Raw genomic sequence first — 16,753 nt, forward strand, 5'->3', positions numbered from 1 at the left:
GAGAACCCAAAAGCCACCCATCTGGCTTCTCTGAAGCAATAACAACAAAGCAAATGAACAAGTCTCTAGAAAAAAACAAAATCAGAAATAATTTCACAGATAACTAAAAAGTGGTGACCACAATGAAAAACATGCTTAGTGAGTCAGGAGCAGATATGGATTAAAAAAAACAATAAAGAAGTTTAGGAAAATGATGGAAACCATGAATGCTCACTACTGGAAACTATTGGAATCCAAAAACAGATTCAAGCAGATATCCAGGAGATCAAAAATTTCATTGAAAATACTGCAGCAGAAAAAAACAATGTGAGGACAAAATCTCAGTTATAGACAAAATCTCAGTCTTGTCTTAGTGATTGTGGTGGATTAATATCTAGTGGTCAGCCAGACCCCAGCCTTTTCCTGTGAGTCAGTTCCATTTGTGGACTGAGGTGGGGAAGAACAAGAATTCACCAAGAAGCAAGCCCTCCTCCCTGTGAATCAGCGCCACTGCCAGGGGGAAAACCAGTGCCCGGCTGGGAAACAAGAAGAGTCACCCCTCCCCCTTTTCCCTCGCCTTAAGTGACAGGCTGATCCAGAGAAACACAGGCTACATCCATAGCTACTGAGGTGAAATGCAGTATGATGCTGTGGTGTTCGGTGCTTCACTGACTTTGCAGGCCTAAAGCTGGTAGTGTGATCATCTGAGGATAACAATATGCAATGTACCATCCATGGGGGGATCTCCTTCTGAAGTTGGTAGCCACTGATAATTCCCTATTATCTTGTTTTGAAGTTCTGTTTCATTTTCATTGTTTTGTTAAGTTGGGTTTTACTCTGTTTTGTTTGATTTTGTTATATCCTCTGGCATGGACTGCTATTTCAAAGACAGCAAGGGATATTATGGTAGCCACTTCAGATTTACTATTGTCTTGTTTCAAAGTCTTTTATTGCATTCATTATTTTGTTTTTATTGATTGTATTCTGTACTGTTTTGTTTGAGTTTTACTATGTCTAAAGTTATGGGCCGCTATTTTGAAGACAAGAGGCATTATGGTGACCATTTTTGATTTTGTATTGTTTTGAGTCCTGTGTCACTTATACTAGTTTGTTTTGATTGACTTTATTCTGTTTTATTTTGCTTGATTTTATTCTCTTCAAAATAAAAAAAAATAACTAGTGGTCAATTTATAATACCAGCTGAACTGAATCAGCATAGTATGAGTATGGATGGCCTACCTGAGAATTATTACCAACATAAAAAAGAACTGGAGAGGAATAGGGTATTATTGGTGGTTCTCCTATTGCTGTTGGTTCTCTTGGAGCTTGCTGAGTTTGTCAAGCTTCTTTCTTGATATAAACTTGGCTGTTCTCATTGTCAGAGGAGCCCAGAACCTTGTTGTCACTGAGAATGTCTGCAGTTCAATTTGGGGGAGCTCTGGTCCTTATCACTTCCAGATACCAGTGAAGAATTGCCATCTTACTGGCACAGATCCTTTATCCTGCTGCCACAGACTTTCTAGCTTCTACCACTGACATCTGGGCCTCCCCAGCACAGATCCATGAAACAGCCTTGCATGAGTCATTGTCATGGGCTGTAGGCCTCCAGTGGGAATTGTGAGGGGCATTGTCATGGACTCTAGGTCTTCACTTGGATTCATGCCATAGGATCCAGGCTCTCTCAGTTTGATTCTTAGGGGTCTTTAGTGAGTGGACAGATTTCCTGCACTTTTTGTATGTGACTCTGGGTGACTATTATAAATTTTATGTCCTGTATTAAATCATTACCCTTACTGTAACAACAATCACAAAAAGAAAGATTTCTTAAAAATAGCAAGGAACCACAAGAAATAAAGCCAGCAACTGCTAGATGATATGAAAAAGAATAATATACGATTGACGAGGGTCAATGAAAAAGCTGCAGATAACAAAAGTGATATAAAAAACCTGTTCACAGATGTCATGACAGCAAAATTCCCTGGCAGGAAAAATTTTTTTCATACAAATAAATGAGGCAAACAGAACTCCCATTAGCCATGATCAAAAAAAAAAAAAAATCTACAGCGAGGCATATCATAGTCAAGATTTCAGAAATTCAACACAAGAACAGAATATTAAAAATTATTAGAGAAAAACAAATCATCTCCAAAGGAAATCACATCTGACTTAACACAAACTCTCAAGTCAAGGAAAGCTTAGAGTGAAATATTTCAAGCCCTAAAAGAAAACAACCCCTAACCCAGATGGATGTGCCCCACAAAACTGTCTTTCAAATTTGATGGAGAAATAAGATACTTCTATGACAAAGAATAGCGAAGGAGCTTAATGAACACAAAACTAGCCTTCCAGAATGTTCTGAAGCACATTCTAGAAAAAACAAAGATGATCCATGAATCCCAACAGAATAAATCCACCAGGTAAGACTAACAATTAAACAGAGGGGAGCAAAAAAGGGAGCCCAAATCAAGAAAATAACATGACAAGATTAAGTTAACATATATTAGTTATATCCATCAATGCTAATGGTTTCCATTCACCAATCAATTGAAACAGATAGAATGGATCAAGAAGCAAGATCCAATAATATGCTGTGTACAAGAAGCACATTTAATTCCAAAAGAAATTTATGTACTGAAAATGAAAGGATGGAAAACAGTATTACATGTGACAGGATCCCAGCAAAAAACAGCAATATATATTCTATTTGCAAACAAAGTACATGCCAAGCCATGACTAAGAGAAACAAAGAAGTCACTACATGTTTATAAAGGGAAAAATCCAAGAGAAAGAGAAAACAATTGTAAAAATATACGCAACAAATACCAGTGGGCCCAACTATATAAAACAAATATTAACAGACATGAAAAATCAAATAAGCCCTAATACAATTGTATTGTGGGATCTCAATACCCAACTGTCACAGATAGATAACTAGACCAAAAAAATGAAATATCAGAACTGAACAAAACTTTTGAACAAATGGACTTAGTAGACATCTATAGAGTGTTCTACCCCACAACAGCAGAATATACCTTCTTCTGAACTGCACACAGGATGTTCTCCAAAATAGACCACATGATAGCTCATAGAATGTGCTTAAGTAAAGGCAAAGGAATTGAAATTATCCTAAGCATATTATCAGACCATAATGCAATGAAACTGGATATCAGTGGAAAAGAAAGCACGAATTTCATAAACACATGGAAATTAAGTAACACTCTCCTGAACAACCAATGGATCATACAGGAAATTAAAGAAGAAAGTAGATAGTTTCTACAATTAAACAATAATGCCAGTACAACATACTGAAACTTATGGGACTCAATGAAAACAGTCCTACAAGAGAAATTTATAGTAGTGAATATCCATTATCAGGAAAACAATGAACTCAAACAATGTTGAAGCTCAGGCTTCTAGAAAAAGAAGAGCAGGTCAAGACCAAACCTCCAGTGAGAGAGGACATTATAAAGGTCGGAGCAGAAAGTAATGCAGTGGAGATAAGAAAACAATGCAAAGAACCAATGAATCAAAGAGTTGGTTCTTTGAGAGATTAAATAAAATTGACAAACTCTTAGCCAACTTTATCAAGAAAAGGGAGGAAAAAGGACTCAAATCCATGTAATTAGGAATAAAAGGGATGATATCACAAAAGATCCTGCCAGAATCCAGATCATCTATACCTACTTCAAGAACTTGTATTCTAATAAGATGGAAAATGCAGATAAAATGAACATATTGCTAGACACATATGAATTACCAAATTTTCAATCAAGAATATATAAAAATCTGGGGCTGGGGATTTAGCTCAGCGGCATAAGCACCTGCCTTGCAAGCAGGCAGTCGTGAGTTTGATCCCTGGTACTGATAAAAAAGAAAAAGACAAAAAAAAAGAATATATAAAAATCCTAAATAAACCAAGATCAATCAATGAAATTGAAGATGTGATTAACACCTACCAACAAAGAAAAACCCAGGCCCTGACAGATTAACTGCTGAATTTTACAAGAAATTTAGAGAAGACGTTACGCTACCACTCCAAACTCTTTAATAAAATGAAAAGGGGAAGTTGGAATGGAGGGTTTTAACCTTGATCTGATAAAAGAGATCTATGACAGTCCAACAGTTGTCATCACAATGGACAACTGAAAACTGTCACTCTTAGGAGCAAGACAAGGATGGCCCCTGTCACCATGCTTATTTAGTTCTGGAAACATTATCCAGAGCAGTTAGTCAAAAGAAAGAAATAAAAGGAATAACAATAGGAAAGGCAGAAGTTTAATGATCATTATTCATGAATGACAGAATACTTTATACATAGAACACTCCAACAACTCCACCAAAAGACTTCTAGATATAGTAACCAAATTCAGTAGCTGGATACAAAGTCAACATTCAAAAATTAATAGCATTCTTGTACATGTGTAAAACCCACTGAGAAATTAGAGAAATAGCACCTTTCACAATAGCATTTTAAAAAATGAAATACCTAGAAATCAATCAAACAAAGGAGGTGAAAGACCTCTACATAGAAAAGTACAGTACTCAGAAGTTGGAAATCAAAGAAGGTATCAGAAAGTGGCAATATCCTTTGGTCTTGGATAGGAAGAACCAATATAGTGAAAGTGGCCATACGTCCAAAATTGTTGTAGAGATTTAATGCAATACTGATCAAAATCCCAAAACCGTATCTTACAGAATTAGAGAAAACAATCCTAAAATTCATTTGGATCCAGAAGAGACCTAAAACATCAAAAGCAGTTCTAAATAACAAAGGCAAGGCAAGGGGCATCACAATCCGAGACTTCAAATTATACTATAAAGCTCCTGTGATAAAAACAGCATGGTCCTGGAAAAACAGTGGACTCGAGGATCAAAGTAACAGATTAAAAGATGCAGAACAACTCCAAACATAGTCATCTTCATCTTTGACAATGGAGTCAGACATTCACTGTTAGAAAGATAATCTCTTTAATAGATGGTGCTGGGAAAACTGGCTCTACACATGTTGAAGATTAAAATTAGATATATATCTTTCATTATGCACTCAACTAAAATTGAATGGATCAGTGATCTAAATATTAAAATAGAAATACTAAGTCTGTTGGAAGAAACAATAGGTAGAACTCTTGAACACATTAGTGTAGCCATAGACTTTATGACCAAAATCCCAATTGCACAGGAGCTATCACAAAGAATCAACAACTGGGATCTCATCTTGTTAAAAAGCTATTGCATCTCAAAGGAAACCACCAACAGAGTGAAGAAACAACCCACGTTGTGGAAAAAACATTGCCAGCTGTTCCTCAAATGACTACTATTAGAACATACATATAACTCTAAAAAAATCAGACCTTTCCCCAGATTTAAAGGCCCAGTCCAAAAATGAGCATCTGAAATGAACAGAAACTTCTCAGATGAAATTTAAACAGCAAATATATGAGTAGATGTTCAACATCATTGATCATTCAAGAAATACAAATTAAAACACTTAGATTCCATCTCACCCCAGAAAGAATGGCTGTTATCAAGAAATTAACCAATAACAAATGCTGGTAGGGTTATGTGGGAAAAGAAACACTTTTACACTGTTGGTGGGAGTATAAACTAGTGCAGCCACTGTGGAAATCAGTGTGGCCATTCCTCAGAAAAATAGGATTAAAAGTCCTGTTTGACCTTGCTGTTCCCCTTCTTGGTATCTTCCTGAAAGCAAAATATCATACCACAGCAGTATATGCATACCCATGTTGTATCAGCATCATTTGTAGTAGCTAAATTTTGGAAACAGCCTAAATGCCTATCAACTGGTGAATGGATAAAAATGTGGGTTTTTTGCAGTGGAGTACAACTTTTAAGAAAGATAAGCTTGAGACATTTCTAGGTAAATATTTGCACCTTGAGACTATATTCTTAAGTGAAATAAATCAGACACACATGTGTAAATATCACATTGTTTCTCTGGTGTGAGAAACAAAATGTGTAAATAAGGACCACAATGTCTAAAAGGTATTGTGAAACAGGAAGAAAATATTCAAATGTGGCGGAGGAGAGAGGAGAAAAGGAAAGGAGGAAAAAGTAAAATAAACAATAAGAAAAGAATGAAAATGAAGCAAAGCTTTTGTAAATGGGGAGGAGAGGAGGAAGGGTTTAAGGAAAGGTGAGGGAATGAAGAAACAGAATCACGTATCATGTACAAGTACAAATTCTCTATGATGAATGTAATAATTATACATACCTAAAGTGTACCAATAAGGCCATAAAAAAGAACCGTTGCCCTTGAGAAATGCTCTGTATCACTTAAGTAACCTATACCTAGGAAATGGTTAGAAAATCACAAATTCATGAACTCTCATCATCATGAAAACTGAACAAAAGGCAGCCATGGCAGAGCCCTTTTTCTTTTGCATTTCCCTCTTCAGAATTAACAATGAATGGACCAAATATTTCTTCACTAATCAAATTTTTACTTTCACTAAATATGTATATAATCCTTACAGTTGCCACAGCAATTCAGCTTTGCATTGTTTTTAGCTATTTAACCTTCTGTGGTTATTATAAGGAATTATTGTGAATAATACATAGATCAGAAGAGTAATTTCATTCTTTATAATCTCTTCATGTGATTGTGTTTTTATAATCATATCTAAGTTTCTTGTTGTACATTAATTCCTTAGTTGATACTTGCCAACTGAATAGGGAATTACAGAGAAAATATTGACTTTCAGAAGCTAAAATTCCAGTGGATAACACAGGATAAGCTTAAAGATGTCTGTAATTTCCAAAGAGCGTTCAAATTAATGACTTAATAAGCTTTTACTGTAAAAATGCACTGAATTGCATTGCTCTGAATGACCGGAATGACACACACAGAAAACGACGTTTGTAGTACAATTATAGTGAGCAAGTAGAATCTTTATTCAGTGTCATGATTCTGTAATAGAATTTCAGAGTTTTGTGATTGGTAAGCCTTTAATCTTTGTTTTGGAGATGAGGAAACTGAGGCAGAATGAGCAGTGAACCTCCCACTGGAGCTTGGAGCCTCAAACCCGATCACCAGTGTCCAGTAATGAGGCTGGCATAAAACAGACCTGTCACGACACATCACCTGTCTTCTTACGCCATGGCACGCCATAGCTGTGCCATGGCACTGTGGGGGGGAAAGCTGGAAAGTGGGAGTGAGGGAGTCTGGCTTTGACTTCCAGCACTGTGGTTATGACTGTATGACCGCTGGCCCACATTCAGCCTCTCTGAGCCTCAGTTTCTCATCTGTAGGAAGACAGTGGCAGCTACCTCACAAACTAGATGTGAGCATCCAAACAATTGGCGTGAAGTATTTTGTAAATTGTGATGTTTACTAAGGGTGAAACACTACTGTTATTGCGGAGGCAGTCTATTGCCTAAAGACCTTTGTTAAGAATATGTCATAAAAGATTTCTGACATCAGAAGATATCATGTGTAAAAATGCAGGGTACAGCTGATTTACTGAGGGTTATGACTTGAATATATCATAAAAAGTAAAGACTGCTTTTAAAAGAAGATTTCAAAAGAAACTTAAAGAAAAAAGCTCATTTAGGACAGTAAATACTGGAAAATCCAATTTATAGCCTAGCCAGATGCTCAGTTTTCTATTATTTCCTCTAAGAATGGGTCTGTTAACTAATTTTTATTTTTCCAACCGAGACTGAATGTTCAATTCTTATTTTGTCATGCTCAAAGTTTGCCACTTGGTATGAATATCAGTTAAATTAAATGGGAGCATTATTCCCCTTTCACTGCTGAAAATGGTGAAAAGATGTTATTAACTGCTGATTAAAAACTGTTAGCTTAGGCCTTTGGGAAGGTGGCTGCATGTGGAAATTTTAATAGATGCAGTTACACCACTAACAGCAGCTCTGCCCGGCTGTCTCAGACAGGAGAAAGCAGCTGCCACCAGCCACTGGCTCAATGGCTCTGTGAGATGGAATTTTCCCTGGCTTTGGACATGGAGATTGACCAACCTCTGTCTAAATAAAAATAGAAGAAATGAGAATTCGTGGGTGGGATAGTAGTGCCCTCTCCAACACGGATTCAATTGCAAGTCTACACAAAGTTGACCTGGTTTTTCCTGGTCAAAGGAAGTGTCATGTACCATTTGAGTCATTGAAACTGAGAAAAAAAAAATCACTAAAGTTTATATTCATTTTAGCCGGTGGTTTCAAGTTTCTTATCTGGAAAATGTGTCTTCCATAAGAGGGTAACAGTTAATAGATTTTAACCTTCTGTCTCTTTTTTATGCATTGAATACTCTTCATGTTGAATAAGTTAAAGTAGGAAAGAAAGCAAAAGGCAAAGAATATGGGAAAGGCCAACTTTCCCTGTAAATAGTGCAACGTATATTGATAGGACTAGACATATTTAAGTGCCTGTTTCTGAGGTTTAGTTGTCAAAGTAAGAAATGAGTTTTGAATAATGGAAGACAATCCAGAGAACTTAGAAAAGAGTATGTAAAAGCACTGTGGGCGTATTTTCAGCACTTGGCTAAGTTGTTCTGCTTTGTAGACTCCTCCTCCATTCAACCCGCTGATGCTGCCACGCTCTCCTGCTCACTCCTCTCTCCGTCTTGCTAAGCACCTGGTAGTAGCTAACTGCACACCCTTCCCACTCTCCTCCTACACCATCCTCGCCTGGCTTCCCCACACCTCACCGCTGCTCCTGTTCCATCCTCTGCTGTCCCCTCCCTCAGCCAAATATTCAATGCTGAGTGCCCCAAGACACTGGTTCCCAGGTTCTCTTCTGTTCGTTTCTATACACTCCACTTCTGTATATTAACATTTCCGAAGCTCTGTTTCTGGCCCTGATTATTTCCCTAAATTATTCCTCTTTTTCTAAATGCTCACATTTGGAGATCTTGGAGAGCAGGCAGACTTAACATGGCCAAAATTAAACCCAATTTCTCTCACATACGCGTTCTTTTCCCCATTTTAGCATTTTGGTGGCCAGTACTGTTATTCAGCACCAAGACCAAACAAACAAACAAGCAAGCGAAAACTTCTAAGGCTTATCCTTGATTATATTCAACTTTCGTGCTCCATATTTGGTCCATCCTTTCCACCCTGCCCCGCGAGCGGATCTCAGTCCGTCCTCTCCTGTGCATTTCCATCATCCACACTCCAGTTCTAGCTGCCTTTGAGTCTCACCCTCGTCTGCTGCAACAGATTCCTAATATCGTCTCCTTGCTCCCATTCTTGCCTTCCTGCAGATACTTCCCTTCCCAGCAACCGTACTGTTTAAAATCGTAATTGTATGTCATAGTTTTCTTCGTCATTCCCCCACTAGAATTCCATTATCACAATAAAATCACAATATCACAATAAAAAAAAATGTGCCAACCTGGTTTTCAAAGCCCCTACGTCATCTGGGCCCTCTCTAGGTCTCCAGTATACTTTTATTTTGCTCTTTCCTTTTTATACCCCAACCACACTGGTTTACTTCTTTTTATTTTGTGTTTTGTTTTTGTTTTTGTTTGTTTTTGCTCTAATGCATCAAGCATGATTGAGCCTCTGCATATGCTCTTTCTTGGGTGAAAACTCACTCCTTATCTGTACGTGGCTGCATTCTTTTTAACATGCATGTCTCAGTTTAAGTCACTCTTCAGAGGTGCTACACGGAAACCTAACCCACAGGAGTCACTGGCTAGCATGTCACTTTGCTTTAATTCTCCATGCATTTGTTTTACTAGTTCATATTACATTATGTTTTATTCTTTGGTCCACATATGTGTGCGCACACACACAACTGCACTATAATCTCTGTGAGAACAGGGGCCTTGTTGGTTTTACCCAACCACAGTAAATTTGGTGCCTGAAACAGTGCGTATAGTAGGCGATCAGCAATATTTTGAAAAGTGAATGAATCATTTTAAGCAAAAGGATCTGATAAATGAAAATTGATGACTTTTTGTGAGGTTATGTTTTTGTGAGTCTTGGCTGATGTAGCTAAATTCCTAGAACTAATGAAGAAAATAAAATTGAAACCACTTTTGTATTTGTGATCCAGGCTTTATAAGGAAGAGACACAGTGCCACTATAAATCCCCAGCGGATGCCCCAATCCTTCCACCAGTCTTCCTTGCTCTTTATTGGCTGATGAGATGGAAAGTGTCACCGGCCCAGCAGTGAGACCCGTCCTCAGGTCAAGTTACCCTGCCATAAGCTCTTCCTTGTGTAGCTTCAGCTCCTGTGTGCAGCTTCTCGGACTCACAGCTTTCACTTGCTTTTCTCACAGGGAGATTTTCAAGGCCAAACCCACTGCCCATGTGGATTCGGGGCAAGGAGTTTTTCATTTATTCACTGAAGCACTATTTATGGTGTTCTAATCATGTGACACTCTTAAGACTGCAGTTAGAGTCTTGTTTGCGACATGTAGAACACTTCTTGATTGATCCCTTTGGGATTTAGTATTGAAATCCTCCTTCAGCCCTGTTAGGGTAAGTTTCAGGCCGTTGGCCAGTTCTCCTCCATTCTTCCTTTCCCATTTCACAGCCACAGACTGCTACTGTGTAGTTTTCCTCTGTTTTGAGCCCCACCCTTCCTGTTGCTAAGCAGATGAACTGGATTACATAAATCATCGATTTCTCAGCTGTGACCATGAGAAAGAGGGAATAACAGGAGCCAAAAACGAACTGTCATTGTCCACTTTGTAGGCTTTGATTTTGTGACTTGAGCAACTACTTCTGAGATAACAATATATAATTTATCAACTAGTCATTTCTTACTGTTTTTTTAAAAAAATTTGTATTATTTCTTCCCTTTTTTCTGTATTGCCTTTTTTCCTTTAAAAAAAAAATGGAGACAGCCACCGCTGGCATTTGGGATTCAGGACTAGATGATGAGGAGCATCAAAAGGCAAGAGGTGAAGTTACCGGAAATGAAAAGTTGAGTTTACGAAGTTACCAGTTTAGAAGATTTAGGAACACAACAAGATACATCCTGCTCTTGTCCTAGTTTTCTTTTCGTATGTTTCCTGAAAAACCTAAAGAAGTACATTCTCCTTTCAGACTATTTATTTTATTAAAGCTTTCTTTCTCCATTATAAAGGTAATGTCCTGCCTGGGGATGTAGCTCAGTGGTAGAACACTTGGCTAGTGTATGCAAGGCCTTAGCTTTGATCCTTCGCACCACTGAACATACTTACAGTAATAATAATGCTTTTCTCTCAAGGCCAAAAGAAAGGAAAAGAAAATTATAGAAGAAAAAACAGCATATTCCATTACTCTAATACAAAGCCTATTAACATTTGTGTATATTTGCTTCAAGGATTTATAGTCGTATTAAGGTAGATTTATATTTTATTTGCTTATATGTTTGTTTATGCTTAGTTGTGATTTACATAGTCTATCCTTTTTTTTAGAATGTTTTGAATTGCAATTATTGATTTATTTTAGTATCTCATGTTTTGACTCCTAATATGAAATAATCTATTCCAAATCTGTGTGCTTTAAATGAGCATATTTGCATGTGTGACTGCAATAGCAGAGCTAATGTTTTTGGCAATACATTTTCACTTGTCTTGTTTCACTTCTTTTTAATAAAGCAGTTTAGTAGGCTGATTTCTACTAAACATTCAGCTCTTATCAGGTCACCTGTGGCTTCACATGGAAATTTTCCACCGAATGAGCATGGAATTCCAGAGATTTCATTTTGGAGACTCATGTTTACTGACTCCACTCACCTGTGCAGCTCTCATAAAAGTTAATACTGGCTGCAACTCCCCATAGCCAGGAAACTTGCGTGTGGGGTAATTAGCACACTGCTTGGTCAGAAGCTGATGTAAGACATGTGTTTGGTTTTCTTGACAAGGCATTCCCTTCCCGATGTACTCATTTTTTGCTGGTGTGTAGCTTTGCAAATAGCTGCACAAGACTCAAAGAGGCGTGTGGCAGATGAGACACCAGAGGGCGCTAGAGTGATGCTGGAATCCGCTTTCCCTGAGCTCTGCCGCTCAAAAATAAAGCTCTTTTTAAATAATGCACTGCTTTGTCATGAATATATTAATTTGAAGTTGTACAGTGTGACTTCATGATGTGAGTCCTACGGTTTGTATTATCATTCAAATCAGCCTCTTCTTGAAGGCAGTTGTTATCATACAGAATTTTTTAAAATGGGAAATAGTTTCTTCCTGGATAGTATTTTTAAAAACGAACCGTATTTTTTTATATTCTAAGACTGTGACTGTGCCCTCTTCCAAGAGACAGCCATGTTTTAAAATGTGTACTGGTTCTAGTCTGTTAGATAATAAAGCCATGAATTATTGCGGAATTGACTTTTAAAGGCAGAATTTGGTCATTTGCTCATTATTATATGACTACTGTTAAAGATAAAACATGTGAAGGCATTAGGAAAAAGTGGTGGGACTAGAAAAATATGCTTAGAAAATTAAACTGGTAGTTATTCATAAATACTTATTTCTAGTTTAGGTTTTATTTTTCAGTGTTTATCTTAAAAATCTAAAGTATTTTGTGCAGCATAATTTACTTAAGATATACACTGAATGCCTATTATTTGTGTTTATATGCCTAAAATCGTCTTTTGAATCATCCCTACCTTAATGGCCTGGCAGTCAACTTGAAGACACAAAAGATTTGCATGACACCTTGCAAAACTGAAAAGGTAACACGTACCAAACATAGGAGACTTTGCAAATGTGTATCAGATAAAATACTGCATTTTTAAAGAATGTAGTTATTCTAGCACCGTAGGGTTAAATTGAGGCAGTAGTTGGGTGGAAGGATGGGTCAGATTTAATTAGGTAGAGCACAGTTGACAGCAGAAAAATAACATGGCCATTAAGGGAGGGCAGGCAGCAATGTGTGTGAGCAGTGTGCCAAGCACGGTGTCTTCGCCTTTCCACTGGGAGGACCCAATCTAAATGGTTGACATCACTGTTTTTGTGTCATTTCTTTGTTTTTAATCTTGTGGTTAGGTTTGAAGTCTTCTGTTGTTTTCTTTTTGGCTGTGGTTTAAAGTTTGCATTGTTTATACTAGTGGTGATACTTCCGTCAGGAAAATAAGATATCACCAGTATTTCAAGTGAAAATCATTCTCTGACCCTGATAAAACAAATTCTGTATTTTTCCATGCCAGTTGTGCACAGCTCTGCTCCGGTTAGGGGAGTGTGTGTTGCCTTAATGCCCAGCTCTGCAGCTGGCTGCCTCAGGGAGGGACTTGCCCAGGTCCTCGGTGTCCGCATAGCATTTTGTCTTGAGTGGATTTCACAGCTCTTACCATACCGTGCCCAGGGAACTGGGAAAGTTTCCTCCTCTGCTAGGGACTCAACTCCCAAGAGGCAATCATGACCTGAATCTAGTAGTCCTACAGCTCAGTACACATTGGAGACTCAGAAAATATTTATTTAGAAAAGTTTTATTAGTACATGCTTGCAGTACATTGTGGAGAGTATCAGTACATGTGCATAACGTATCTCCATCTTTCCTCCTCTTCCAGTTCCCTTGTATTTTGCCAGCATCAGATTTATTTATTCATTTATTTATTTAGTACCAGGGATCAAATTCATGACTTCACACTTGCCAAACAGGCGCTTGTGCCACTGAGCTAAACCCCTGACCCCCAGTAAATCGTTACAAACTTAATTATCATAGATGCATATTAACAACCAGACTAATAAGCCAAAAAACATATAAAACACATGATAATTATACTAAATCAGGATACCCTTTTTGAGCACATGACTTATGCTGGGAGACAATATTTGTTTATAAATTAAAAATGTCTTTTTATTAGTACAAGAGTAGTATGAAGGAACTGTAGAAAATTAGAAAGTACAGAAGAGCAAAAAATGCTTTGAAAAACACTAAATTTTTAAAGCAATTTGTTAACATCTTAGTGCCTGTCCTTTGGAGCTCTTTTTTTAAACATCTCTGCATCATTCTATCTAGCTAGCTATTTTTAATGAGATTCAACTATATACTATTTTTAGCATTTTTATTTATACTCTTTTCATATTATACTCTTCTCCATATGATGATTCCTATCAAGAAACTCACTGCATTAAAAATCACCCTGGGTGAATGTTTGCTGAAATGCAGGTTTCTGGGCTCAAGCCTGGATCAGTAGATGCTGACCCTTTAGGGCTACGGCTCAGAAATCTGTATTTCAGCAAACATCTGAATGCCTGCATATCCCAGTCTTGAATCCTCAACATCATTTTTGGGAGCCAGCATAGATGGTCATCATATAAGCCAGAGATACTACCATTAGAATTTTTCATTAGGAGAAATGACATAAACATCATTAAGTGATAATCATATTAAGTTGAGATGATGAGCAATCTAAATCTGAATAAATATCACAGACTGCTTTATTGTCAGTGTAAAAATTAAAACCTGTACTCAAGAACGATAGATTTATGATAAAATGATACGATCCCCAAACCTCTAACTAATGATAAAATGGGCTGAACTAAAACTACTGTATCTCCCTTCCTTCCGTCCGTCCATACTTTCTCTTCCCGCCTCCCTCTTTCCTCCCCATCCTTCCTTCCCCTTTCCTCTCCTCTCCAGCCTTGGGCACAGGGACACCAGTTTGGGTGTAGAGTAGGCCTGTGATTTAGTGAGCAGGTGCCTCCTCTGACTTATGTTGACACATCAACCTGTTTTGCCTCTCCAGATCCTTTTAACATTTGCTGACAGATTCTTTCTTAACACCGTTGATTAGGTTACAATGAAACAACTTCGCTCAACATGAATTATTTTATCCTGGTATGTATTTGTAACTGATCCCGTTCTCTGAGTTTTGAGTTGCCTCAAGGAAAGTTTGCCCAGTTTTTTGTATATGTTTCTCCTTTTAATTATTCTATGTAGTTCCCCGGCTTTATGATGTAATGTCATTGGAATTCATTAAGCAGCTTAAAATTAAGTAATTAATTACATGAAGCTTTAGTCATAATTACCAATCGATCCCCACCCACCTGGGTGGCACCTGCTGTCAGTGAGTTTCATAGTACTATGAAGGACAGATGGTATAGCTCCGTTTGACTCCTCATTCCGAATTTAGGAAATTAAACAATGATTTGCAAAGATTCTAGGACAAATTTATCTAACAGGCTATATATGAACTCTTAGACAATTAGGTTTGTATTTTTTTAAATCTGCTAGATGTACTGCTACTGGATTCTATTTCAGCATAATAAACAGACCTTGTACATCCATGATTTTATATATGTTGAGAGCTTCATAGGTGCCAGGCACCATTCCAGGAACTGGAGATTCAGTAGTGAAGAAGAGAGGAATACTCCCTGTCTACTGAAGTTATAGTTTAGGTGGTCAAAGAGGAAAATAGGATAGCCCATTTACACCCAGGAGGAGCGTACCCAGGAAAAGGCTCTGTTGTGAGTGATGTCCAAAGAGGATCGTAAAGGGCAAATAGGAACAGGTCCAGAAGGGCAGGTGATGGCCGTGGCCAAAGGATAAATGTCTGTAGAAATCCCACACCACATCAAACTGGAAGAAACTCACTGTGACTGGGGGAATAGAGCTGGCCTAGACCTGAAGCTGAACAGATAGGCCAGCCTGGCTTACCTAGGTCTTCGAGAGCCCCGGGAGAGTTTAGGTTCTGTAATAAGAGCAGTAGGAGCTCCTGGAGGTATTGTAACAGAGTGTTACTGTATTTAAGTTTTAAAATATCGCCCTTTCTTATGTAGCAGCGATGTGTTGAGAAGTTGCTAGAGGCAAAGAGATCAGATGGACGATCCTGCACGTGTGAGAAAATGAATTCATTATTATGGTTTTCATGTTCATCTAGTAAGCTGGCTTGTGCTTTTATACTTGGCACGTGACAATTGCACTCGGCCTGTATCGGAAGCCAGGCGCTGTTTTGGCTGTCTGTGACCTTTTGGAACTGACTTGCTGCTTCTGGGTTGGCTGGGTTTGTACGCAGGTTGTTGTGGTTCCTGGGGGCCTGAATGGTATTTGAGCTGGGATTTTAACTTATATTCATAAATATAAAATAGCCCTTTTTTCTTTTCCACTCATAGCTTGTTAACTAACTCCCCCACCTCCCTTTCCTTCTGTCACCTGGTTCATGTAAATTAAATTTAGGCCCCTCAGATTTTTTTTTTTTAATTTAGAGAAAAAAAGCAAAACAGAAAAAAGGGTAAAAATAATACAGAATTTCAAAAAAAAAACATTAAGAAATCACTAGTTGATAATTTCCATATTGTTATCTTAGAAGTAGTTGTTCAAGTTACAAAATCAAAGCATAAAAAGTGGACAATGACAGTACAAACTATTCTGTTTGATAAATTAACAAAAACTTGGTATGGTCGTCTATCTTGCACACTTAAACATACACACAGTTACATCCTTAGAGCACTTTCTTCCCCTTTCATTGTTACAATATCTGTTACATATTTTGGATCTTATTACTCTTTCATTTTTTATTATTTTATACTAGAGGGATGATATGATATTTACAATTGTGAGTCTGATTTACTTCACTTATGAGAATAGTCTCAAGTTGCCTCCATTTATCTATAAATAATTTATTTTTCTTAATCAGTTGGTACAGAGTTTCAGTTTGGAAATAGGAAAACATTCTGAAGATGGATACACAGTAATGTGAATTCTTGAAAAGCTACCAAATTATATACTTTAATGGTTAAAATGGCGAGTTTTATATTATGTATATTTCCCACAAATTGAAAAAAATAAAAATGAAATTTCAATTTCATTCTTCTTAATGGTCAAACATTCTGTGAAGATACATAGTACATAAAGATAAGA

At 37.5% G+C, this 16,753-nt stretch overlaps 1 protein-coding gene across 5 annotated transcripts in view; it reads left to right on the forward strand.

Moving 5' to 3' along the window:
- The window catches only part of Fry (FRY microtubule binding protein), a 418,719-nt gene that overhangs the window by 54,055 nt on the left and 347,911 nt on the right, over positions 1 to 16,753 (forward strand). For 3 of the 5 annotated variants that reach the window (XM_063232585.1, XM_063232586.1, XM_063232591.1), the window contains exon 1: positions 10,091 to 10,146. The exons of the other annotated variants lie outside the window; for them this stretch is intronic. In XM_063232585.1, coding sequence (XP_063088655.1) covers positions 10,106 to 10,146 — 41 coding nt within the window. In that variant the 5' untranslated portion in view covers positions 10,091 to 10,105. Of the gene's footprint in view, positions 1 to 10,090; positions 10,147 to 16,753 lie in introns of those variants that run through there. 5 annotated transcript variants of the gene reach the window in all.

Source organism: Cavia porcellus, unplaced genomic scaffold (genome assembly GCF_034190915.1).
Source record: "Cavia porcellus strain 051 isolate PalLab524CR breed Dunkin Hartley unplaced genomic scaffold, mCavPor4.1 scaffold_21, whole genome shotgun sequence".
NCBI lineage: Eukaryota > Metazoa > Chordata > Mammalia > Rodentia > Caviidae > Cavia > Cavia porcellus.